The 23,048-nt window shown below is 62.7% G+C and overlaps 3 protein-coding genes and 1 long non-coding RNA gene across 10 annotated transcripts; all 4 read right to left on the minus strand.

Moving 5' to 3' along the window:
* Nucleotides 1-469: 469 nt before the first annotated feature.
* LOC138844742 (uncharacterized) lies at nt 470-1,400 on the minus strand. The gene is made up of 3 exons (XR_011381051.1): nt 1,264-1,400; nt 677-769; nt 470-605 (listed from the first exon to the last, which is right to left on the minus strand). It is a non-coding gene; the product is annotated as an uncharacterized lncRNA (long non-coding RNA).
* A 473-nt stretch (nt 1,401-1,873) lies between these two features.
* Nucleotides 1,874-6,039, minus strand: RCCD1 (RCC1 domain containing 1). Of its 6 annotated transcripts, none has more exons than XM_070054554.1 (8): nt 5,899-6,039; nt 5,302-5,543; nt 4,819-5,209; nt 4,599-4,720; nt 3,737-3,832; nt 3,233-3,403; nt 2,572-2,601; nt 1,874-2,133 (listed from the first exon to the last, which is right to left on the minus strand). In XM_070054554.1, exons 2-8 carry the CDS (start codon nt 5,465-5,467, stop codon nt 1,982-1,984), a joined length of 1,128 nt encoding a protein of 375 aa, XP_069910655.1. In that variant the 5' UTR covers nt 5,468-5,543; nt 5,899-6,039; the 3' UTR covers nt 1,874-1,981. The 6 variants fall into 6 exon arrangements, 5 of the variants coding, with proteins under 5 accessions (XP_069910655.1, XP_051690280.2, XP_069910656.1 ...); XM_051834320.2 differs by having other exon boundaries at nt 5,886-6,018; XM_070054555.1 differs by having other exon boundaries at nt 5,773-5,903.
* Nucleotides 6,040-7,231: 1,192 nt separating this feature from the next.
* UNC45A (unc-45 myosin chaperone A) lies at nt 7,232-21,548 on the minus strand. Of its 2 annotated transcripts, XM_008275321.4 has the most exons (20): nt 21,421-21,548; nt 21,050-21,211; nt 20,873-20,909; nt 20,411-20,586; nt 17,555-17,647; nt 16,967-17,134; nt 15,444-15,612; nt 14,976-15,146; nt 13,360-13,531; nt 12,224-12,524; nt 11,673-11,767; nt 11,303-11,444; nt 10,924-11,064; nt 10,647-10,774; nt 10,447-10,513; nt 10,036-10,149; nt 9,673-9,788; nt 8,249-8,366; nt 7,999-8,154; nt 7,232-7,838 (listed from the first exon to the last, which is right to left on the minus strand). In XM_008275321.4, the coding sequence occupies exons 1-20, from the start codon at nt 21,424-21,426 to the stop codon at nt 7,581-7,583; spliced, it is 2,790 nt and encodes a 929-aa protein (XP_008273543.1). In that variant the 5' UTR covers nt 21,427-21,548; the 3' UTR covers nt 7,232-7,580. The 2 variants fall into 2 exon arrangements, with proteins under 2 accessions (XP_008273543.1, XP_008273544.1); XM_008275322.4 differs by lacking the exon at nt 21,421-21,548 and having other exon boundaries at nt 20,411-20,656; nt 21,050-21,205.
* LOC103352497 (shisa like 1) lies at nt 21,487-22,722 on the minus strand. Its single transcript, XM_008275323.4, has 3 exons — nt 22,481-22,722; nt 22,148-22,358; nt 21,487-21,787 (listed from the first exon to the last, which is right to left on the minus strand). Exons 1-3 carry the CDS (start codon nt 22,584-22,586, stop codon nt 21,625-21,627), a joined length of 480 nt encoding a protein of 159 aa, XP_008273545.2. The 5' UTR covers nt 22,587-22,722; the 3' UTR covers nt 21,487-21,624.
* Nucleotides 22,723-23,048: the final 326 nt, after the last annotated feature.

Below are 23,048 nucleotides of genomic sequence, written 5' to 3' on the forward strand. Positions count from 1 at the left end.
CGGCGACTGGGCCTTCAGATGCCTGGCGACGCCTTCCTCGGGAAGGCGGCACGCACGCCCGCCACTGCTCTCCCAAAGCCCCGTGCCGTGCCCTCTGGCGCCTGCTGGTGCCTCCCGCGTGCAAGCTGTGGTTCTCCGGCCCCGCCGCCAGGGTGCAGGACTGCAAAGGCCGTGGCGCTGGGGCCACAGAGAAACAACCGCTTCATGCCAGCCTCCCTGGTGCTCGTCAGTCTTGTCCTATTTATTTGAAAGGCAGAGTTACAGAGGGAGGGACAGAGAGAGGTCTTCCATCCACTGGCACACTCTCAAAATGGACACAATGGCCAGAGCTGGGCTGATCAGGAGCCAGGAGCTTCTGGGTCTCCCACGTGGATGCCGGGGCCCAAGCATGCGGGCCATCTTCCGCTACTTTCCCAGGTGCATTGGCAGGGAGCGGGATGGGAAGAGGAGCAGCCGGGTCTCGAGCCCGCTCCCACGTGGGATGCTGGTGTTGCAGGAAGCGGTTCTGCGGGCCGTGCCACAGCGCCGGCCCGGCTGTCAGGCTGGAACTCGCTTTAGACTCTACAGGCTGCTTCCGGTGGGTTTTGCCAGCTAGTGAGTTGCTTCTGTGGAGACGGTGCCTTGGCTTCCCTGCTCCACCATTTCAGCAACACCCCCCTCCCGTCCGGGTACGCACCTCAGGACAGCCTCCAGACACGCAAAGCAGCACCGGTACAACGGAGCAGAAACGGAGGGATCCACGGGTGCAGCCGCACACAGCTTTCCTCTCCTAGCAACCGACACAAGCGGGCAGAACAGTCGGAACGAGAGGGCCGGTGAGCGTCCAGCCGAGTGGTTACGACGCTGCTGGCCGAGACGCTCACGTTCCACGTCAGAGCGCCACGGTTCCGCGCCCGCCGCTGGACACCGACGCTGGCCTCCTGCGGATGCCGGTGTGGGAGCAGTGGCGAGGCTGCCGGCCACCCTGTGGGGGCGTGGATGGTGTCCCCAGCCGGAGGTTTGAAGGTCTGGGAGTGAAACAGCAGAGGGGAGCTCTCTCTCTGTCTCTACAATAAATTTTAAAAACTATACAACTGGGGCCAACGCTGTGGCACGGCGGGTTAAAGCTGCCGCCTGCAGTGCCGGCATCCCACATGGGCATCGGTTCGAGTCCCGGCTGCTCCACTTCCGAGCCAGCCCTCTGCCATGGCCTGGGAAAGCGGTAGAAAATGGCCCAAGTATTTGAGTCCCTGAACCCACATGCTGCACACCCACACCCCTTACTGGAGCATCTGGCTTTGAGTCCTGGCTCCGTCCCGCTACTGTGCATCCCGGGACGCAGTGGGTGAGGGCTCCATTGATCAGGTTGCTGGCTCCTGGCTTTGGTCTGGCTCACCCGAGCTGTCGTGCGGTTGTTGGGGGTGAGCCGGTGGGTGAGCGATCTCTTCACATCCATAAAATAAATCGAGATTTAAGGAAGTAAATACACCCGGTGCTCATCCACGTGATGTGTGGGTCACAGCAAAGCCCACACTACTTGTGGGTGTATACAGCTGTCCTGTGGTGAGAGGTGCCTTGGGACCTCCGAGTTCCACCCTCGGCGTTCTGCATCAGAACCCGTGCACACGTGCCAGGCACAGGTGCCCACGCGGCACCGCCACAGCCAGAAACCAGAGACCACACATGTGACCGTCAACAAAGGAACTCACAGCCTGGGCTCCACTCGCACAGAGGAATCCCGTACGGCCCAAAACGATCAACGCTGGCCCTGGGCAGCACTTGACAGGTTTTCAAGTGCAGACAAGCGAAGGCCCCGCCTCTAAGGGGAAGGCTCTCATGGGAAGGGGCCAAGGCAGGACCTCTGGGTGCTACCAATGAACTGCCTTCATCCAGATGGGAGTTCCACAGGTTTTTAATCTCTAAATATACAATACGTTTGTCTTACACATTTTTCTATATAACTGTGTATACACACACACACACACACACACACACAGGTGTATCAGCTCGTCCCTCTCGCCTCAGCGTACACGTAGGTGTTCCAGGGCCCACAGGTGACAGCCTTTACTTGGAGTTGTTCATTTACAAAATACTCCACACGGCAGGGCCGATCCACGCTGGCGGCGTCCGTGTGGCCCAGCTGTCCGTATTTCCCTGAAGAGAAACGAGGCGCTGGGCCCTGCTGCTTCCCTCCTGGCGATGCCCCCGACCCCGCCGGTGCCTGCGCTGCGACTCCAGGGCAGCCCAGGGCCCCAAAGCCTCAGGGAGGAGGCTCCCCTGGGCTCCCCTGCCACCGAGCCAGGGTGCTCCTCTTCACTCCTCGGCCTGGGGCCAGGACAGCAGCACACTTGCTGAATGCTGGCCTTGCAGGACCACAGGCGGGTAGGCGCCATCGCACTGCCTCCGTCCTCTCCTGCCCCATCCCCGACCTTCTGGGTGTGCCTGGATCTGTCCAAGCCCAGGGAGGGCGCCCCTGGCGCTTCAGGCCCCATCCTCCCAAGCAGCTGACCCCTGCTGCCCCGTCTGCCTGGCCGTGTCACCTGTGCGGCCCTCCCAGCTCTTCCCTCTCCCAGAAACCAACCTGTCACTTACCCCAGCCCCAGGTGTAGAGCTCGCCTGTTCCTGCAACAAAGGGACAGAAGCGGCTGTCACAATGGTCGGTGACAGGGCGCTCGTCTCGCCTGGCCTGGGACACGCCACAGCCGCATGGGTGGTCAGCACATCTCTGACAACAGACAACAAGCTCATGCCTTCCCCTGCGCCGACGGCTTGGCCTGTCTCACGCTGGCTGAGTTGGGGGGCGGGATTCTCAGGGGCTGGACGGGGCATGCAAAGGCTGGAGAACATAAGTCTCCTTCCCGAAGGACCTTCCGGGCCTGGGATTCCGGGAGCTCCTGGGGGAACCGGGGGCTCAGCTGCTGAGGGAGGCAGGGCTCGCTTTGGATGGTTCTCAGTGTCTCGCGAGGCTTCCTGTGTGCAAATGTGATTCCCTCTGTGAGGCGAGCAGGGATGGCAACTTCACCCAAGTACGGGGCTCAGGGTGGAGCAGAGGGAGACACAGACACGTGTGCTGTCTGCGCCACTCAGACCTCTGCCACAAGGAGGCCATGACCTTGCACTTCAGAACCAGGAGCTGAAACAAACCTCCTTTCTGTAGGAAGTTTAGCCTGCTGCAGGGTCTTCCCTGTGCCAACAGGACAGGCCACCGGGGCGGCCGCTCCCGAAGGGGTCCCACCCCGCCCCGCCCACTCACGTGTCACCACGGCCGTGTGCCGGGACCCACAGCTGGCCTTGACCGCCTCTGCCCCCAGTGGGAGATCCAACAAGGCTGGGAAGGGCTGCACGGCTATGAAGGCCGCGGGGGCTCCGTCCTCACCCGCGGCTGCTCTCCCCGCTTCGCAGCCATCTTCCTGCGGGCTGGTGGCTATGCAAGGATTGTAACCACGACCGTTAGCTCTTCTATCCACAGGTTCATCACCCCAAAATGGTCCCAAAAGCCAGGGCTGAGACAGGGGGAAGCTGAGAGTCAGAAACTCCAGCTGAGTCTCCCACGTGGGTGCAGGGGCCCAAGGACGCGGGCCGTCTTCCACTGCCTTCCCAGGCCACAGCAGGGAGCTGGATCAGAAGCGGAGCAGCCGGGACTGGCACTCACACGGGAGGCGGGAGCCACAGGTGGCGGCTTAGCCCGCGGCGCCACAGCGCCAGCCCTCACCACTCCCGCTCAGCGCTCTCAGGCCCCGAAGCGAGGTGGCCTCACCTTTCCCGACGGCCTTTCTGTCCTCTGCCAGGCTCCGGGCGGGCAGGGCCAGCTGCCCTGATTCATTCCAGCCCCACACATAGATATCCCCAGCCTCTGAAAGACACCAAGGGGACCCACGGAGCTGTGGACCCCGCTCCATCCACCGGAGCTCCCCTGCCCCTCCCAAGGCAAGGCCCAAGGTCATGGGTACAGGGTGAGGATCTGGTGGGCACAGGGTGAGGATCTGGAGCGAGGAAAGTCTAGTTTGATGCATTTATGTTTCAGTCTCTACACCACACTTGAGGCCTCAAATTCCTTCTGTTTGCAACTCTCTGCTCTCCCTCCTCCAGTCCAGGGGTCCCAGAGTCTGGCTGCCAACCTAGGCCCACACTTAGAGAATAAGGGGGCGGGGAAGGCACCGGGCCTCATTAAAGCTACAGGTGACCTAAGTCCGAAGTCCTGGGCCTGGACAAAGACCATGTGCTCCCAGCCCCATCCTCTCTGTATGGGCTCCAAGAACCTGGGACATATCTGTGCCGGGACCACCTGCCGGGGTGGGGGCGGGGGGACTCCACCTAGCCAAAGTGGACCTCTTCGTTCTGGCCCCACTTCTCCCTGCTCCGCGGAGGGAGTACCTGTGCTTGACTGAGCCGGCTCTGGCTGGTGGCAGACTGAGGGGGGGTGCAGGTAGAGCAGGTGGGAGCGGGTGCCGGGGGAGGCACAGGCAGAGGGGCTGGACTGGGGAGGCATTTATAGAGGTCATAAATGAGCGGATGCTCGTTTGGAAGAAGGCTTGGCCAGACCAGCCACCCAAACTGGAAGAGGATGAGGAAGGTTTAGACAAGACCCCGGCTCGTTGGAGAGGCTCTAGGTCACTCACCACTCACACACACGGAGTGCCAGCCCCCCGCGGCCACCTCGGCCATCCGCAGGCCCTGCAACGCCTCCAGCGGCCGTGGCTCCGGCTCGGCCTCCAGAGTCCCGTGGCCCAGCTGTCCGTGCCTGAGCCAGGGAGAGGGACTCCTGTCAGCCGCAGAAACACAAGGGACTCCCTCCACCACAATCCCACTCCGGCCTCCACCTGGCCACGCCCAACTCACCTGCCCCCGCCCCAGGAGAACACCTGGCCCTCGGCGCCCAGCAGTAAGGCGTGCTCCGCGCCCAGCTCCAGCCTGCGCGCCCGCAGCTCCGGGGCCAGAGGTCTATAAAGCGGCGGCCGCGGGCTCACGTAGGCGCGGGCGCAGGGCAGCAGGGGCAGCGGTCCAGCCCGGGCCTCGCCGCGCGTCCCATCTTCTCCCTCGGGCTCCGGCGGCACCTTCCGGGCCCAGAGGGGCTCCCCGCGCAGCGCCGACTCGGGCGCCCAGGCCTGCAGCTCGGCTTCGGGTCCCGGCCCGCCGCACAGCACCGCGACGAGCCCCTCTGTGGCCCACGCAGCCCTGCAGCCGCCCGCCGCGCCGCTCACGGAGCCCGACAGCTCCACGCGGCCTCCACCTGCGGGGCGGAGAGCGGGCGGGATTAGGGGCCGAGCACCTGGGGCCGGGGAGAGGGTGAGGGGCGTTCTGGGGACGCTGCGGGGCGCTCACGGGTCACGACGGCCGTGTAGCTCCAGGCGGCGCTCACGCAGCAGACGTCGGCGCCCGCCCGCAGCGGCTCCGGGCTGTGCACCTGGCGCCCGCGCCCGCAGCCCAGCGCCTGTCCGAAGCCGCAGAAACCGAAGCCGAACCAGGCCCCTGGCCGCTCCTCGGCCATGTCCGGCAGCGCCCTGTGCTGGCTGCCCCGCGGCGAGGCCCTGGCGGGACACGCAGTCTCCGGCCTTCCGGGGGATCTGCGAAATGGGGGGAGGCCCGACCTGCTCACCCCGCCGAGGCTTGGGGCGCATGGCCCGGGCGGGAGCGCTCGCGGCTTTCCCACGACGGCCGCCTGCCGCCCCGGGGCACCTGCCCTGTCCCCGCCCGTGATCCCGGGGGCTGGAGACGCCCCCCCCCGCTCCGTGCTCCCCGCCGGGCAGGGCCGTGACTGTCGCCGACCCACACGGCCGCGCCGCGAGCACGCACTCGGGCTGGCGCCGCTGCTCCGGCCTGGCCGGCTCGCTACGAACGTCGCGGCCATTCCTGGCGCCCACAGCTGCCGGCGGCCCCGACCCCTTCCGTGTCCACTCCCCACGCACGCGGGCCGCTGACCTCCACCTAGGCCCCGCACCCTCCGCCGCCTCAGGCAAGGCTTTCTGGAAGAGACAGCCGGGCAGGGGTCCGCGCCAGGGGAAACAGATTCAAGAGCCGCGCGCCGGAAGAGCCGGCCATTGGCGGCGGCAGTCTGCCCCGGCCAATCGCTGGCGGGCGCGGTGACGCCCCCTCGCGGGGCGCTCGCCTCACGGCAGCCGCGCCCACGGCCCGCGCTGGAGGGAACCGGCCCTCGGCCGCGGGCGGACCGCTGCAGGCCGCTCCGCGAAGGGCAGCGATCCCCGCAGCAGACGTGGCCCTGCCCCCGGAGGCGTCCGCCGAGCTCGCAGTGGAGCTCCGAAGCACTTAAGGAGTACCCATGACGGCTCCATGACGACCCCTCCTCTCAGCCCCAGACCGACAGCCCTACTGGCAGGCGCCTCGGGGCGCTCCTCGCCCACTGATTGGCTCAGAGCCTCTCAATTACCTCTGCTGAACCAATGAGCTGCAAACCTGGCTTAGCCCTCAGAGCGGAAACAGACTCCCGGATGGCCCGCCCAGGCCTTTCCTCCAACCAGGGCGCGCTGTGGGCGGGGCCGGATCTTCCCGGGCACACGCCAGTGCCGAACCCACCGTATAGGTCACACAAAATTCACACTCTAAGGATGAGACGTACGGAAGGCCAGCGTTTGAAAGTCTGCACCCAGCCTTATCCCTTGACCCTCAATAGGACTAAGGGGCCAAGCCTAGGTCGGAGCCCCGGCTCAGGTTGCTGCCGGAACAGGGTCTGGATTCTGTCACTCCCACGGGAGACCGGGATCGCTTCTGGCTCCTGACACCTGCCAGGCTGTGCGGGGCACGGCGGGAGTGAACCAGTGGATGGGAGCTATGTCTGCCTCACTCAAAAAAAACTTATTTTTTTTTAAGATTTATCTATTTGAAAAGGCACAGTTAGAGAGCGAGCTTCCAGCCCCTGGTTCACTCCCCACATGGCCACAACGCCTAGGGCCTGGCCAGGCCGAAGCCAGGAGCCACTTCCAAGTCTCCCACATGGATGACAAGGGCCGAACACTCTTATGTTGCTTTCCCAGGCACAGGGAGCTGGATCCGAAGTGGAGCAGCGGGAATTTGAACCGGCACTCATATAGGATGCCCATGTCACAGCCAGTGGCTTTACCGGCTACGCCACAATGCTGGCCCAATGTTTTTTTAAAAAACACCACTCAGTGGGCCCTGGGGTGGAGAATCCCTTGTATCCCTTCCACAGAGGTGGCCCTGCTGCTACACTCACCCAGGGTTCAGCCTGGGACCCCCACCCACAGCGCCCTCCCTGCTCAGGAATGGGGCACACACCTGAGTTCCACACACGTTTATTAGAGGGCTGGGCAGGCTTGCTGGCTGGCCAAGGTGACGCTCACAGCTAGTGAGGCTGCCTTCGCCCCAGCAGTCAGGGCTGAGCCGGGGTGCGCCGTGCCCACCCCGGCTGTCTACAGTAGTTCAGAGGGCCCCTGAGTGAGGTGGAGGCAGTGCGGGCAGAGCAGAGCTGGGTGACAAATGTGGCTCTGATGCAGAGCAGAGGACGTGAATGGGGAGGAGGGGCAGGAGCGCCTGCAGCCCAGGGCCTCGCCAGCCAACGCCGCTTCAGTCCTTGCTCCCTGTGCTGCAACAGGTAGCGTGCGTGAGCGCGCTGGGCGCGGGCAGGCTCACTCCCCACCCCGGCTGGGCTGGATGAGCCCGTACTCCACTGCTTTCCCCAGGCAGGCTGCCGCGGCCCTCGTCACCGGGCCCTCCTCGCCCTTGGCCAGCACCAGCAGGATCTCCAGCACCTCACTCTCGATCAGAGTGCTGGCCACCTCCCTCGAGGCGTCCACCATGTTCAACACCACCACGGCGCCCCGGTGCTGCAGCTCCTGACTGCTGCTCAGCAGCAGGGCCTGCAGGATCTCCAGCCAGTGTGTGGTCTGCGGGAAAGAGGGCAGGCGTGACCGCCAAGCGGGCGACGGGCTCCGGGCTCAACCACGGCAGGGACCGCCCCCTGCCCCAGCCTAGGACCTGCCCCCGCCCCCCACAACTGCCACGGTGCAGGAAGTCCCGCCCCCACCTCCCCAGAGAGGCACTGACCACTTGGGGGATGCGGCTGCAGAGCGAGGGCCGCAGGGAGGTGAGCATGGCCAGGCCCCCGGCAGCCGCCCTCCGAAGCAGCTCGTCTTCCTCTCCGCTGTACAGCACCAGCAGCTTTAGCCGGTCATTGCCTGGGGCTTCAAAGAGGTCCTGCACCTGCGGCCGGATGAGGGCGGCGGACCAGGTCAGCAGGGTGCAGAGCCAGACCCCCGCCCCGCCGGCCTGTGGTGGCCCCCGGGCCCCACCACACCTCCTTGCTCATGGCCAGGTTACACATGCACTCCGTGGCTGCCCGGCGGATCATCTCGTGCTCCTCAAACATGTAGCCCTCGATCATGGGCACGGCCTTCTCCTTCAGGATCTTCTGCCTGTGGGGCGGGGGCGGAGGGGCCGGCACCATCAGAGCTCCCGCGTCCACCCCGACCCCTCGCCACATCCCCGTGCGACTGAGCCCTGGGGATGGCTTCCCTTGCTGACGTCCCAGGACCCCGCCTTCAGCACCAGGTAGGAAGTGCAGTGGTTTTCAGCCTTCCAACCAGGCTCAGGAAAACGCTCAGAACTAGGAGGTGGGGGACCAGGGCGGTGGTGACAGTGAGGCTAATAGCAACATCCGAGCCCTTATCCTGACCAGCACCACGGTGAGGTGCCAGTGGATCGTGACTACAGAGGCACTTCAAAAAGTTCATGGGAAATGGAATTAAAAGATAAGTTTATTGTGGTGCAAAAATAATTGTGCAACCAATGCCTAGTTTCTCCATAAAAACTAGCTTGCAGGGCCGGCACTGTGGTACAGCAGGTTAAGTCACTGCCTGTGACCCCAGCGTCCCACATAAGCACCGGTTCAGGTCCCAGCTGCTCCACTTCCAATCCAGCTCCCTGCTGATGGCTTGGGAGGGCAGCAGAAAATGACCCAAGTGCTTGGGTCCCCACCATCCACGGGGCAGAGCTGGAAGGGAGCTCCTGGCTCCTGGCTTCAGCTGGCGCAGCCCCAGCTATTACAGCCATTTGGGGAGTGAACCAGCCTCTGGAGAGAAGCTGTCTCTGTAACAGACACTTCCAAATAAATGAATAGATCCTCTTATTACACAAGGGATACTTCTTAAATAAATAAGTAAAAGCATAATAACTACCATGAACTTTTGGAAGATCTCTCATGCATGAATTTCAAATTCTTCTGCAACAAAACAAACTTTCAATTCCATTTTCCGTGAACTTTTTGAAGTGCCCTTGTATTTCACAAAAGAGAAAACAGGCCGAGTAGTGAGAAATGTGCCCCAGGTGCCAATCGGCAACAACAGCTATGATGTTCGTATTGGTCGGGCTCACAGCTGCAGGCCTGGCACCTCCGTACTAGATACGCTGACATGTGTGTTCCCTGAGCTCTCCTCACCACTACTGCGAGCTCGATACCAAGTCATCCATTCGGGCGGACACTGAGCTAACTCGCTGGAGGCTACAGGCCAGGAACTGGCGAAGCCAGGATGTGAACCCGTGGAGTCGGACTCCAGACCCCACGACGCTACCGCCCGAGGCCCTGTTGCTTCCCCTGCCCTGTCTCCTGCAGAAGAGGAGGCTCAAGCAGCCAACACGTGTTTTCCAAACTGTAAAGTGCTCTGCGGGGTTTCATCCGAATCCTGAAGCCCAGCCCAGGCCCCACATCCCACGGGGCCTCACCGGAGCCTCTCGCTGATCCCCGCCAGGTTTGTCAGGGCCATGAGCGCCTCGAAGTTCTGCAGACCTGAGCAGTTGAGGTGCAACAGGGAGACAAGGGGCCGGACCACCTCGTAGATCTGTGATAACACAACCCCGTCTGTCAGGCCCACTGGCCGCAGAACCCCCCATCCCATCCGGGGGAGTCCACCGTAAGAGTGCCGCCCTCTGAGGCTTCGCTCCCCACTGCAGGGCACAGCAAAGCTGCCACTTCCTGTTGGTCCCCGGGAGGAGCCACAGGTCAGGCCACAGGCCATCAGGGTCCAGTGAGGGGGCAAAGGAGTGGCCAGGGCCAGGGTAGACACCAGGGTAGGGTTAGACACCTACCCTCTCTCCAGGAAAGGTCATCTCCGGGTTGGAGGTGATGGTGAGCTTGGCGAGAGCCTGGGCCGCCTTTGTCTGCCCCACGTCAGTGCCTTCCAGGGCCAGCGGGAGCAGCGCCTGTGGGGACGAGACCATGGGTGCCCATAAGCAGGCCAGAGGCAGCCCCGCTGCTCCTCTCTCTCCGCTCAGCCTCTTCGTCCCTGTCTGCAGTCTCCCACGAAGCTACCGCTGCACCTGCTCAAACACCTATGCAGGCAGACGCGGATGGCGCTGGGTGCTGGGGCCACAGAGGAAGCGAGGCAAGGGGGAAGGAGGTGAGCTCAGGAGCTCAGCAGAGGGAGGGATGCCGAGGAGCGTGCCCAGCCCCTCGGCAAGGCTCAGTCCACAGGAGGTCGCTCCCCCAGGCCGGCTTACCTTGCCCCCTCCCTGAGCGACCACAGTGCCTCGGTCCTCCACGTCTTCCACCAGAGCCAGGAAGACCCTGCAGGGGGTGGGCGGAGAGGGTCACCCCCAGGCTCAGCCAAGGCAGGCAGCCTAGGACCTGCTCCCTGGGCAGTCACCAGGCAGCCCGAGGCTCGGGAGCAGGAGGTCGGGCTCCCCCAGCGCGGCCTCACCTGGACAGCAGCTCTCTGCAGGAACCGGTCAGCACCGGGCTGTCGGTCTTCACCATGCACGTCATGGCCGACACCACGCCCGCCGCCAGCAGCTTCTTCACGCGGGCCCGCACAAAACTCGGCTTGTCCTGGGGAAGGGGGCAGCTTAGAGAGGGGCCCGGGCTCGCTGGACAGGGAGAGGGAAGCAGCGCGCAAACAAGGCGCTCTCTGGCTGCGGGAGCCCGGGGGGAGCAGTCCTGATGGTGGGGAAGCCCCAGCCCTCTGGCAGCCGGCTCACCTTCGGGTGCTGCTCGGGCACGTGTTGCTTGGCATACTTGGCCAGCTCCACCATCTTGGGGTCGGGCTCCTCGTAGTCGTAGCTGTTGGTGCAGTTGACCAGGGCTGAGGCTACGGCAAACAGCACGGCCCTCTCCTCAGACTGGTGGGGCAGAGGGGCGTTCAGTCGGCTAGGGCGGTGCAGAGGTCCACTCTACCCTAGGCGGGACACCAGGAGGGCTCCAGGAACCGCCCCCGGCCCCAGGCACTGGGAGCCCACACACTTGACCTCCTGACTCCATCTTTCCACAGAGCAGCCGCACAGGAGCCCTTGGCCAAGGCCTGCCAGCTCTGCTCCTGGACGGAGTCCCCAGGGAGACAGCAGGGCCCCATGGAGTCACCTGGCTGAGCTGGAACAGGGCCTTCAGGGCGGCCTCGTCCTCCACGCACTCCTCTTTCACGTCAGCGTCGAAGGTGAGGTAGGCCAGGCCCTCCACAGCCCAGCGCCGCGTGCCCGCATCGATCTGGTCATTGCACAGCCACCTGGGGGCAGGCAGGACAGTGCACGGCCTTCAGAACTGGGGCGGGGGGAGGAGGCACACAGGACAATGGGGGAAAGCCAGGGCCAAGGCACCACACGGATACAGATGCAGGCCATGCACCAGGACCCCGGAGGGTCTGCCGGGGGCAGTGAGGCGGCCCCACCCCCAATCCAGCCTCCATCTCTGGGGCCTAGCTGAGCTGTGGGGGAGCCACAGCGGGCCTACTCACTTCCGACACTGCTTGGCCAGCTTGAGGGTGGAGCCTTCGGCAAACTGCTTCATGCTGAAGTCGGTCCCTCCAGCCGAGCCGAGCTTACAGAGTCCCTGGAGGAGGAGGGCAAGACCGGTTGCCAGGCCCAGGGAAGAGGCTGGGCTCTCTCCCTGGCACTCTGCCAAGACTCCTGATTGGCGTAAACACACAATCAGCACCCCCCACGCACACACCAAGCTACCTTTTAGAGCCTCAGGTAGTAAAACCAGCCACTGGGGCGGCCACAGGGCTGAGCTGGGTCCCAGTCCCTCCCAGCCTACAGGAAGAATTGCAGTTCCTCTCCATGTCATCCACAGAAAGTCTTTGCAAGAGGAACTCAGCCAAGGTCAAACCCTCACGGGACGGAGACACGCGGGGCTCGGTGCCCATGCAAGGCTGCACAGTTCCTGAGCCTCCCGCTCCTGGGGACGGCACATGCCCCTGCAGGCCCAGTCTTGTGCTGAGGCCGCGCCCCAAGACAGAGCGGGCCGGCACCCGGCTGCACCACCCGCCCGCCCGCCCCGACTCACCACCAGGGCCCGGATGCGGATGCTGTCTTTCTCGCCGCGCTTGTACAGGTCCTTCAGCAGCGAGACGCCGTTGGCGGTGATGAAGGAGGCCCGCTTGGCCTTGCCGGCTGCGTGGATCAGAGCCTCCACGGCCACCAGCTGCTCCTCCTCCCGCTCAGAGGCACACAGGGCGATCACGCTCTCCATGACGCCGCTCAGCTCCAAGGCCCGGTTGCCGGCGTCACAAGGGCCCTGCAGGAGGCAGGACACCGTCTGGATGGCCCGTAGCTTTCCGGCCAGCCCTTGGCCCTCAAACCAGCTCCTGCGGGGCACAGGACGATAGCTGTCACACGAAAGCAGGAAAGGGACGCCCCTTCCCTCCCATCCCTCCACGGGGCAGACACCCGCAGGACTTGGGCAGAGCAGCAAGAAAAGCTGCCAAGGGGAGGCGGGCGTTTCCACGCTGGCGACCGTGGCCAATCCACCTCTGCTTTCGTCTGCGCTGTGCCCGCCCACAGACTCCTGTTTGAGTCCCTTCCTACGCTATGAGACTGGGGCCGGCGTTGTGGCCCCAGGTAAAGCCGCTGCTGTGACATCAACATCCCCCCCCCCCCACACCGGCTTGAGTCCTGGCTGCTGCATTTCCGATCCCGCTCCCTGCTAATGCACCTGGGAAAGCAGCGGAAGATGGCCCAGGTGCTTGGGCCCCTGCACCCACGTGGGAGACCAGGAGGAAGCTCCTGCCTCCTGGCTTCAGCCGGGCCCATCACTGGCCGTTGCAGCCACTGGAGCAGTGACCCAGTGGACGGAAGCTCTGTCTCTCCCTATCTTTGCCTTTCAAATCAATCAATCAATCTTAAAAAAGCAGCAGCTGAAGGCGCTCTGGTTACTGTGTCACGGCCGTCTCCTGCACAGCTGTGAGCTCCTTAGGATAAGGACGCCTGAGTGCGAGCAGACAGCGCAGTGCCCGGGCTCCCGCGTGTGCAGTGAGCGCTCAGGGAGCAGCTCAGAGCCTGCTGTGTCCTCGGAAAATCCACCACGAACAAGCCTGGTGGGGCCGCTGTGACGCAGGACGCACGCCGGCTGGGGCCTCCCCAAGGCTGGTCTCTCCCTGGCGTCCCCCCCCTCGGAGCCGGGCGCTCCCGCGGCAGCCGGACCTGATGTAGTTCTCGCAGAGCCGGTGGAAGTTCTCCCGCTCGGCGTCACACTTCAGGTCGTCAAAGAGCTTGCTGAGAAGGATGGAGGCGCTCATGCGGCTGTTGGCGGTCACCGTGAGCTCCCCCGGGGGGTCCTGCAGCGAGCCCCCCACCGCCAGAATCTTCTTCAGACCTGCAGAGACAGCCTGCCTAGGCCGCGGAACACCAGCGCCCACCAGCACAGGAAAAGGGAGGCGGCTGCTGGGGAGCCGCGCGGAGAAGCAGCCCCGGCTCCCCCGGATGAGTCGGAGTTGGGACGACGGCCTCAAGAGCAGCTCTGCAGGGCCCGCGTTGTGGCGGAGCAAGTTAGCCGAGCGCCTGCAACGCCGCCATCCCACGCGAGTCCCAGCCGAGGCCTGCCTGCTCCACTTCCGAGCCAGCTCCCTGCCAACGTGCCCGGGAAAGCAGCCTGAGACCCGGGTGGAGCTCCAGGCTCCTGGCTTTGGCCCTGCTCAGCCCCGGCCACTGTGGCCACCTGCAGAGTAAATCAGCGGGTGGAAGTTCTCTGTCACTCTGCTGTTCGAATAAAATAAAAATCTTAAATTTTTTTTTTTTAAAAACAGCAGCTCGAGGACCTATACAGCCGGTCCACTACCTGGGTGGCAGCTGGAGGGTCAGGCAAAGCGCTGGTAAGTGAAGCTGAATGCTGGCCCAGCCCAGGGTGCCCAGTCCTGGGGCTTCCTGGCTGCTCATCTGTGGTACCTCTGATAAGAGGTATCAGGGGCTGGTGTTGTGCCACAGCCAGCAACCCTTCTGAGTGCTGGTTTGAGTCCTGATTGCTCCACTTCTGATCCAGCTCCTTGCTAATGCGCCTGGGAAAGCAGCGGAAGATGGCCTGTGTCCTTGGGCCCCTGGCTTCAGCCTAGCCCAGCCCCAGCTGTTGCAGCCATTTGGAGAGCAAACCAGATGATGAAAGATTGGTCTCTCTCTCCCTTCCTTTCAAATAAAATTTTTTAAAAAGGTTTATTTATTTGAAAGGCAGAGTCCCAGAGGGTGAGGGAGAAAGAGAGAGATCTTCCATCCTTTAGTTCACTCCCCAGATGGCCACAGTGGCCAGGGCTGGGCCAGGCTAGCAGCCTGGAACTCCACCTCTTTCCCAGGCACATCAGCAGGGAGCTGGACTGGAAGCGGAACAGCTCAGACATGAACTGGTGCCTTTGTGGCAGGCTGGGATCCTAGGTGAGGGCTTAACCTGCTAAGCCATAATACCGTCCCCCAGTGAATCTTCAAAAAAGAAAAATCAAAGGAGAAGAAGAAAAGAAAGAATGGACGGAGGGGGACCTAGTATCCCTGCTGCAGGGTCACTGGGAAAGAGACGCTGAAGCACCCTCGGAAGGACCCACAGGTGTGCCCCACAGGTGTGCCCACGTGGGGCCTGTGCCGAGCTCGCTTTGTCCGTCTCCGGGGGAAGAGCAGTGCGAGATGACGTACTAGACCTCAACTCGTGCTTCTCTGACCACAGAGGTGCAGGGTGAGCACCCCCGGGATGCACTCGGCTGCAGGCACGTGGCTGGGTTCGGCTGCCACATCCCTCGTGTCAGCCACTCAGGCCAGTGCCTGTGAACTGTTTCACCCACCTTGGTCGATGACCCAGAGGGTGAGGCTGTTGTTGGGGTCCTTAGGAGACTTGCGGGGCACCACTTTAATCAGGAGGGTCAGGGCATTGTCCCGGCCTTGGCCGGAGACCCCCTCCTCCGTCAGCAGCTCCAGGAGGTTCCCGATGAGGACTTTGAGCTCCCGGGCAGGATCTGGCAACAAGATGACACCAGTGGGCTCCACAGTGGCCTGGCCCTCTGACCCTCCGCCTTCCCCCCAACCCCAGGGAGCCACAGGGAAGAGGTGTCTGCATCCTAGGCCACGGGCCGAGCGTCTGCCTTCCCCTAAGACACCCTGGCCACTTCGAATCCAGGGTAGCACACCGTCACCGCCCCATATTCCCGCATGACCTGTGGCTACCAGGTCCTAAAGGAACCAGCCCGGCTGGCAGGCAGGCCCTCCCTCCCAGAACAGCACCACCCAAGGGCCCCAGAGCCGCTCCCACTCACCCACAATGATGGCGCCCTCTTTGCCTCGGAAGCCCTTTTTGATGCCTTCCTTGAGGGCATCAAACATGACCTGCAGCAGGTGGCAGGCGGCCAGGGACACGGCCTGATTGTCCACGCCCAGGATGGAGACCACTCGCCGAGTTCCCAGCACGCTCAGGGTTGCCACCGTCTGGGGCGGGAGAGAGGTGGACAGAGGCCTCCGGCTGAGGAAGGGCAAGCTCGGAGATCCCTACCATGAGTCAGAGCTGTGGCCAGACAGTCAGGAGACATCCGGGGGGGAAGACCGGCTCCAAGTGTCTTACGGCGTGAGCCAGGGAGCTACCAGGATAATTTTGATGGAGGGGCCAGTACTGTGGCCTAAGGGTAAAGCCACCACCTGCAGTGCCAGCATCCCATGTGGGCACCGGTTCGTATCTCCGCTGCTCCACCTCCAACCCAGCTCTCTGCTATGGCCTGGGAAAGCAGTGGAAGATGGCCCAAGTCCTTGGGCCCCTGTGCCCACGTGGGAGACCAGGAAGAAGCTCCTGGCTCCTGGCTTCGGATCAGCTCAGCTCCGGCTGCTGCAGCCAAATGGGGAGTGAACCAGCAGATGGAAGACACTATCTCTCTCTCTCCCTCTGCCTTGTCTTCTCTCTGTGTATAACTCTGACTTTCAAATAAATAAATAAATCTTAAAAAAAAAAATTTGATGGAAAGACTTTCTAAAGGAAACAGAGTCCCCCACTTCCTCTGCTCTGCTTGGTGCTGTGGCTCTGAGAGCAGCTGGGAGACACGTCAACCTGACAAAGCCACCTGACAGCAGGCCCACGGACACCCGATCCTTCCCCCGTCCCCGCGCTGAGGTCTGTCCTTGTTCTGGGGATGCGGAATGCATGAGATGGGCCGGTGAGGCCTCTCCACCCCATTTCTGAGCTGGGCAAACCCAGCGGGTCTGCCTGGGCCTGTTCCTTCACAGTTTTTCCATTCTTAGCAACGGGAGTCCTAGAAACACAGCCCAAGCCTGACCCGACAAGCTTTTACCCAACACTTCACAGTGAGACTCTGATCAGCACCCGGGGGTCAAGTTCCCGCTCTGAGGACGAGGCAGCTTGGGGGAGAGCTAGGGGCACAGACTTCACCACCCTGGCCCAGGAGCAGGACTGGGGACAGCACGGGCCACCTGAGAACCAGGTCACTGCCCCTGCGGTGCCATCACTGACCACATCACCCCTGGGAGGAAGAAATGCAAGCTGGATCTTTAGACTTTGCTGGGCAGCATGCTGAAGGAGCCAGAGGCCAGCTACCTCCATGTGAGCAGATCCAGGAAAGCCTGGGCCACACCTGCACACCCACACTGGGGAGCGTTCGGGGTGCTGTGGGCTGGCCCCACTCCATCCCAACGCACGTTGGTGTGTGTGTGCCATTTTAATTTCTCCTTTCTAGTCGTAGGCCTCTACCTTCTGATTCTTTTGGAATCAGATGAGGGACAGCAGACAAGACGGCTGAATGGACTGAAGCTGTCACTAGGTCCCCTGCCCACCTACCCGTGACTGGTGCTCAGAGCAAATGCCAACCAGGGTGCGCAGGGCAGCCAGCATGAGGTCCGTCTCTCCCGTGTCCAGCAGGCGCTGCAGGAGCTGAACCCCATTGCTCCGGAAGATCTTCTCAGCTCCAGCATCCTCCCGGGCCAGCACCACCAGGTTCTGAGACGCCTGTGGCAAAGGATGTGGGTCATAACCGCCAAACTGCATGGCCTGGGACAGGGCAGAGGCCCCGAGCGCTGGACCTCACTCCTCCACTTAGCAGCTAGGTGGCCTTGGCCATGAATTTAACCTCTCGGAAGCGGGCAGAGCCCGCCCTCGGGGTTGATGGTTGGAGTAAATGGGGTCCTGAGTCCCCCACAGAGCCTCAAGGGACGCGGCTCAACCACCTCCACCCACCCAGCTCCTGGCACAGGGCCTGGCCGGCAAGGAGCTCCATAAATACCGCACCCTCTCCCTGGCTCTTGCCAAGGCCCCAGGCCCTCAGAGCTCCTGGCCAGGCCCCACAAGCCCAGGTGCAGCAGACCAGGCCGGCAGGAGACAGGAAGTGGACTGTGACGGGCAGCCCCAGCGGGAGTCCGGGGCCCATACCTTTTGCTTTTTCTCGGTGCCTTTCTCTTCTGGATCCAACAGTATCTGAAACATCTGCTCCACTTTGGCGTCCGTTGAGGACATGTACCGCACCTGTGATGAAACCACACGCGTGGAAGAAATCACCTCTGGGTCATGGGCACTGCGTGTCCCCGCTTGTCCCCTGCCATCTCTGGGAGGCCCAGTGAGGATGCATGGGCTCCCAATAAGCACCTTGGGCCGGAAGAGACTCGCCGGGCAGCTCCTCCGGAGCTTCCCGCGGCTGCTTTCCTTTCTGAGTGACTTCCTGCTTGGGAAGCAGGGGCAGCTATGAGGAAACTCGCCCCCAGTGGTGCCATCTTTGTCCTGGCGGCGTAAGCACTGGCATTTACACCCGGTGCAAGGGACTTGGCAGGCTGTAAGGACGTGCTAATGCTCTTTAGCTCCAAAATTATTCAGTTTTCTTTAGAAAATCATCTGAATGGGACTTGTGCTGTGGCACAGCAGGTAAAGCTGCTGCCTGCAGTGCCGGCATCCCACATGGGCACCGGTTCAAGTCCCAGCTGCTCCACTTCCAATCCAGCTCTCTGCTATGGCCTGGGAAAGCAGTAGAAGATGGCCCAGGTTCTTGGGCCCCTGCACCCACGTGGGAGACCCAGAGGAAGCTCCTGGCTTCGGATCAGCACACTTCTGGCTGTCTGGGATAGGAACCAGTGGATGGAAGAACCCCTCCCCCCCCAACCTCGGTCTCTCTGTCACAAGGCCAGCGCACCTCCCACCTTCCCCTCCGCTTCTCGCATCCACGGCAGACATGACTCATCAGTGGTGGTGGATTCCCCTGCTAAACCCGGGGAGTCTGCTTCCTGGTCCTTCTCAACACAGGACTCCAGGCAGCTGCTGCCAACCACACAGTGCTGGTATCAGGAAAGCGCTCTGCCTTCCTAGCTCCCAACCTTCGGTAAAGTGTTTCCATTACGTTACTTACAACATGTCAGCACGCTTTTTAAGACAGCTTAAATATATATATATACATACATACGTATATACTCCCCCACCCTACCCCTTGATTGAGAGGCAGAGAGACACAGACAGGGAACTCCTAACTCCTGGTTCACTCCCCAGATGCCCACTAGAGGGCGGGGCCAGGCTGACCGGCAGGTCCATGAAGTTCATGTACAGGGACCCAGTCACTGACCCATTACTGCTGCTTCCAGGATGCGCGTTAGCAGGAAGCCAAAAACAGGAGTGGAGCTGGGGTGTGCACCCAGGCACTCCAATACGGGACGCAGGCATCCAAGCTGCCTCTTAACTGCTAGCACCAACGCCCACTTTAACACCAAAGTAGCTGCTTGACACAGGCTTGGCGGTAGCTCATGGCGATCGTTAGATTCTGTTTCCACTAGCTTTGAAACACGTGTACCACACACCGTTCCTTCTTTGAGAAATACTGACGGGCAGGCATTTGTCCTCAGTACACCTGGGCCCTTATCAAGTCCTGGCTCCGCTCCCAATTCCAGCTTCCTGCCAGACACTGGTAACCACTCAAATAACTGGCTCACCACCACCCACGTGGGGGACCTAGACTCCCACTTCAGCCTGGTCTACCTCTGGCTGTTGTGGGCACTTGGGGAGTGAACCAGCAGACAGGAACCCATCTCTGCCTCTCAAATTTAAAACAGTTAAGGGATGACGCAGGGACTCCACTCACTCCCCTTCCTTCCCCAGAGGTCACAGTGTTACCATTTTGATATACTCGTCCTTTCCTTTGGACGCCCACCCCCCAGGGTAAAGCAGTTTTCGGTGTGGGGGACCATTTTAACACACTGTGTGTTACTGAGCAGTCTTTCCTCATTGGCCGGCTCTCCCATTGCCTCCGATCCGCCTGTTCTGAGTAACCACAACACGGGAGTCTGCAGTGACGACATCACCCTGGTATTTAGCCATTCCCCTCCTGCCAGGCATTTAGGCGAGTTCCAAGTTTTCCTTACTAGAAACAAGGCTGCAATAAACACACGCGTACAAACTCGTGCACGCAGGCAAGGCCTCTCTAGGGCAGGGGTGGGGAACGTTCAGTGTCTGAGCCATATAAGGCTGCGAAATCATTTGTTCTGGCCAAGGCAACCACCGAAGAGACTCAAAATTCCGCAAACTACAGCAGGCTGCTTTTTAAGTCCATCATTTTCTATGGCCCATAATGACGGTGGACAGATCCAAACGGCCCTTGGCAGACAAAAGGTTCCCTCGCCCCTGCTCCAGGGAAAACAGCAAGAAGTGAACACACTGGGGTAGGTGTCTGTGGTGGGCAGGTGAAGCTGCAGCTTAGACACCCACATCCATATCAGAGTGCCTGGTCTGTCTTGTCTAGTCTGCTTCCAATCCAGCTTCCTGCTAACACTCACGCCTGGGGAGGCAGCGGCAGCCAGCCCAAGTGCTAGGGTCCCTGAACTCCCGTGGGAGACCTGGCTGGAGTTCGGGGCTCCTGGCTTCAGCCTGGCCCAACCCCAGCTGTTGCGGGCATTTAGGGCGTGAACCAGCAGATGGAAGCGTTCTCTCTCCATCTCTCCCCTTCTCTGTCACTCTGCCTTTCAAATAAATAAATAAATAAATAAAACGTACCAAAGGGGGGGGTAAATATAGTAGATTACAGATTATGAGCATTTAACACTTCCAGACGTTGTACCAATTTCCACCCCCGCCAGCAGTCACACGAGCCCTGCCCCCCAATCTCACCACTTAAGCGGTGACAACTACCAGCACCAGGCTGCACCTGTAGTTTGCTCTTCGCCGGGCACCATCCTGCGCGCCCACACCCAGGGAGCTGTGCCTACCCCCGCACCACCACCCGGCACCACCGCTCGGTGCCCGGATCCCCCATACCTTCTCCTGGATCTGGCCCGCGATGTTCCGCAGGGCCTCCTGGAAGATTCTGTTCTTGGGCTCCAGGCTCACGCATCTCTGCAGGTCCAGCACGGCCTGGTCCAGGCGGCCCAGCTTCTCCAGGGCTTGGCTCCGCCGGTAGAGCGCTTTGATGTCCCCGCCGTCCTTTTCGATGGCTGAGCACAAACAGGAGCTTGTCAGCACCCGTGAGGCCACCGTGTCCGGGCGAGAGCAGGAGAGAAAGCTCTGGAGGGCCAGAGGAAGGGGTGGGGGTGGGGGTGGGAGACAGAGGTGGGGCTCGGTACTCCAGCCCCAGACAAGGTACAGGTAGCTGTGAAAAGGGCAGGCCCCAGCAAGTGCGAAGGGAGGAGGCAGGCGAGCTAGGGGGTCACAGCAGCAGACGCGGTGGTGATGCAGTGGCCCCAGGATTGTCGCCCGTGTCACGAGCCGGCGCTCGCCTACCTTTCGATGCCTCGGCTTCGGCTTTGTCATAGTCCTCCTGTGAGAGAGCAGGTGCCTGAGCGGAGGGTCCCCCCCTCCCGGGGACCGGCCGCGTGGCAGTCACCCACGCCCCTCCCATCCATTCCGCGGCCCCCCAGACATGTGACAAAGCGGGGTGGCCAGGCTGGGGCTCCTCACCAGCCTGAGGTGGCAGGCGGCCAGGTTCCGGTGCAGGACGGCCTGGTCCTGCGGCGTCGCGCCCAGACCCAGGGCCTGGGTGTAGGCCGCCAGGGCGCCCTCGTAGTCTCCGCATTTGAACAGCTCGTTGCCCTGCTTCCGCAGCTGCTCCGCCGAGCTGGCCTGTGGGGAGGGGGCGGCGGGCCGCGTCGCGGTGGGCTCGGGGGAGAGGGAGCGGGGAGCGCGGCCCGCGGGCGAGCGCCGTGCAGAGCCAGGAACGCGGGAGGCGGTGGCCAGGGTATGGTCAGGGAAGGGGCGCGGAGGTGCGGGAAGAGCCTCGTACCCCGGGACGGCGGGCCGGGGCTCGGGGTGGGGGTGCCTGGACCACTCACAGTCATCGCAGAGCCGATGTCCCTTCCCCGCGCAGCCGCAGTCTCTGGGGCGGGGGTGTGTCTAGGCTCCGGAAGCCGTCGCGAGAGGCCCCGCCCAGCGCTGTGTCAGGGAAGGGGCGGAGCCACGGAGAGGACGTGCTGCCCAGGCGGGGCGGGGCTCTCCGTGCGCAGGCGCAGAGAGGGCCCCAGGCGTGCCTTGCGTGTTCACGCGGAGACCCGTAGGGGGCGAGCCGCCGAGGACCTAGAGGGAGGTGCGCGGCGGCCCCGGCGCGGGCTCCGGCCACGGCAGAAGTGCACCAGGTCTGTGGTCATTAGGGCCACCAGCAGCAGGCTGTAGAGGCCCAGCGCTAGGAGCGGGCCCGGGCCCCTATGGGAGAGGAGAGAGTGTTAGCAGCAGAGAAATGTAGATCTTCACGTACTCATTGGCGCACACATTTGGATGGACACTGGCATCCTGGGTGTAATCCACGCGCGACAGGCCCTTCTGAGCCGCCCCGACCCCCTCTGCCTCACGACACACCCCTTGACTCAGGGTGGGTGCCCACTTCCCGCAGCCCCCGGCACTTTTCCATTGCAGAAGTGTGTGTCATGATTGACGGGACTTCGCTCATTGTCCCCGCGCTAATCCGCAAACTGCAAACTCGCCACCCCACTCCACCCCGGAACCTGGGAACAGAGCCCCGGATCCTAGAACCCCTGGTCGGTGGCTCCGGGTTGGGGTCCGCACCTGAGGATGGGCGGGGGCGGAAGGGCGGACAGGTTGACTCGGTGTAGGGCCTCGAATTCTGCCCGCGTGCAGCAGGAGCCCTCGGCAGCCCGCAGGTGGCAGCAGTAGGCCTCCTCCGGGGCGTCGGAGAGCCGAGGGCAGAAGAAACCCCGGTGGAGGCGGCCGTCGGCGTCCGGGCTGGTCTGGCACAAGTGGGGGTGGTGGGCCAAAGCTGAGGAGAGAGGCACGGGGGCTGGAGGCCAGCGGGAGGGGCCTGCCCACGCCAGAAAAGCAGGCTCCCTTCTCCTCCCCTCCGCCCCCAGCAGCCCGCAAAACGCCCGGGAAGCGCAGTACCTGAGAGAGAGGTGGGCCGAGCACGGGACCCCGGACCCAGGAGCAGCAGTAGCCCCACCCACAGGCCTGTGGGCGAGGGGCCGGGCCCCCTTTTCTGGAAGCCCATGAGAGGTCACCTCGGCCTCCGCCCTGGTGCTAGGAACCCCAGCATCTCCTCGGCGTGGCCGCGGTTGCAGACAGAATACAAGATCAAAGCCGCCAGGCCGTGGGCCCACAACCCTGCTGGAGCTGCCCTGTCCCAGGCTTCTGGAGAGAGATGAAAGGGACCGGGTTTGTGTCTCTCGGTGGAATTCGCGCCTGAGGTTTTCTGGGCGCAAGGGGGACCGGCCCGGAATGGAGGGTGAGCGAGAAGTGGGGCCGTGAGCCCCCAGGACAGGCACCAGGAGCTGGGTGAGCTCCTTGCCACCTGTTCTGCAGCTCCCTGGCTGCCCGTGGAAGCCCTGGGAGTTCTCACCCCTCTCTTTCAGCCCCCAGGGACCCCAGCTCCCTCCCTGTGCAGCGTAGCAACCAGCAAGACTACATGGAGACCAAGGGTGAGCCCTGCTTGGTAACCTTTCCCCTGAGCCTC

This window comes from Oryctolagus cuniculus, chromosome 12, assembly GCF_964237555.1.
Source record: "Oryctolagus cuniculus chromosome 12, mOryCun1.1, whole genome shotgun sequence".
In the NCBI taxonomy this organism is placed as follows: domain Eukaryota; kingdom Metazoa; phylum Chordata; class Mammalia; order Lagomorpha; family Leporidae; genus Oryctolagus; species Oryctolagus cuniculus.

Excerpts from the sequence above, each read along its gene's own strand:
- RCCD1 (XM_070054552.1), bottom strand. The coding sequence starts at position 5,827 with ATGGCCGCGACGTTCGTAGCGAGCCGGCCAGGCCGGAGCAGCGGCGCC. Across the intron at positions 4,721-4,818 it reads TTCTCCTGGGGCGGGGGCAG|GCACGGACAGCTGGGCCACG; the intron begins GTGAGTTGGGCG and ends TCCCTGGCTCAG. Across the intron at positions 2,134-2,571 it reads GCTCTACACCTGGGGCTGGG|GGAAATACGGACAGCTGGGC; the intron begins GTAAGTGACAGG and ends GTTTCTCTTCAG.
- UNC45A (XM_008275321.4), bottom strand. Across the intron at positions 11,768-12,223 it reads TCCGCATCCGGGCCCTGGTG|GGACTCTGTAAGCTCGGCTC; the intron begins GTGAGTCGGGGC and ends CTCCTCCTCCAG. Across the intron at positions 11,445-11,672 it reads CTGGCCAAGCAGTGTCGGAA|GTGGCTGTGCAATGACCAGA; the intron begins GTGAGTAGGCCC and ends GCCTGCCCCCAG.
- LOC103352497 (XM_008275323.4), bottom strand. The coding sequence starts at position 22,586 with ATGGGCTTCCAGAAAAGGGGGCCCGGCCCCTCGCCCACAGGCCTGTGG. Across the intron at positions 22,359-22,480 it reads TCGGCCCACCTCTCTCTCAG|CTTTGGCCCACCACCCCCAC; the intron begins GTACTGCGCTTC and ends CTCTCTCCTCAG. Across the intron at positions 21,788-22,147 it reads CCGCCCCCGCCCATCCTCAG|GGGCCCGGGCCCGCTCCTAG; the intron begins GTGCGGACCCCA and ends CCTCTCCCATAG.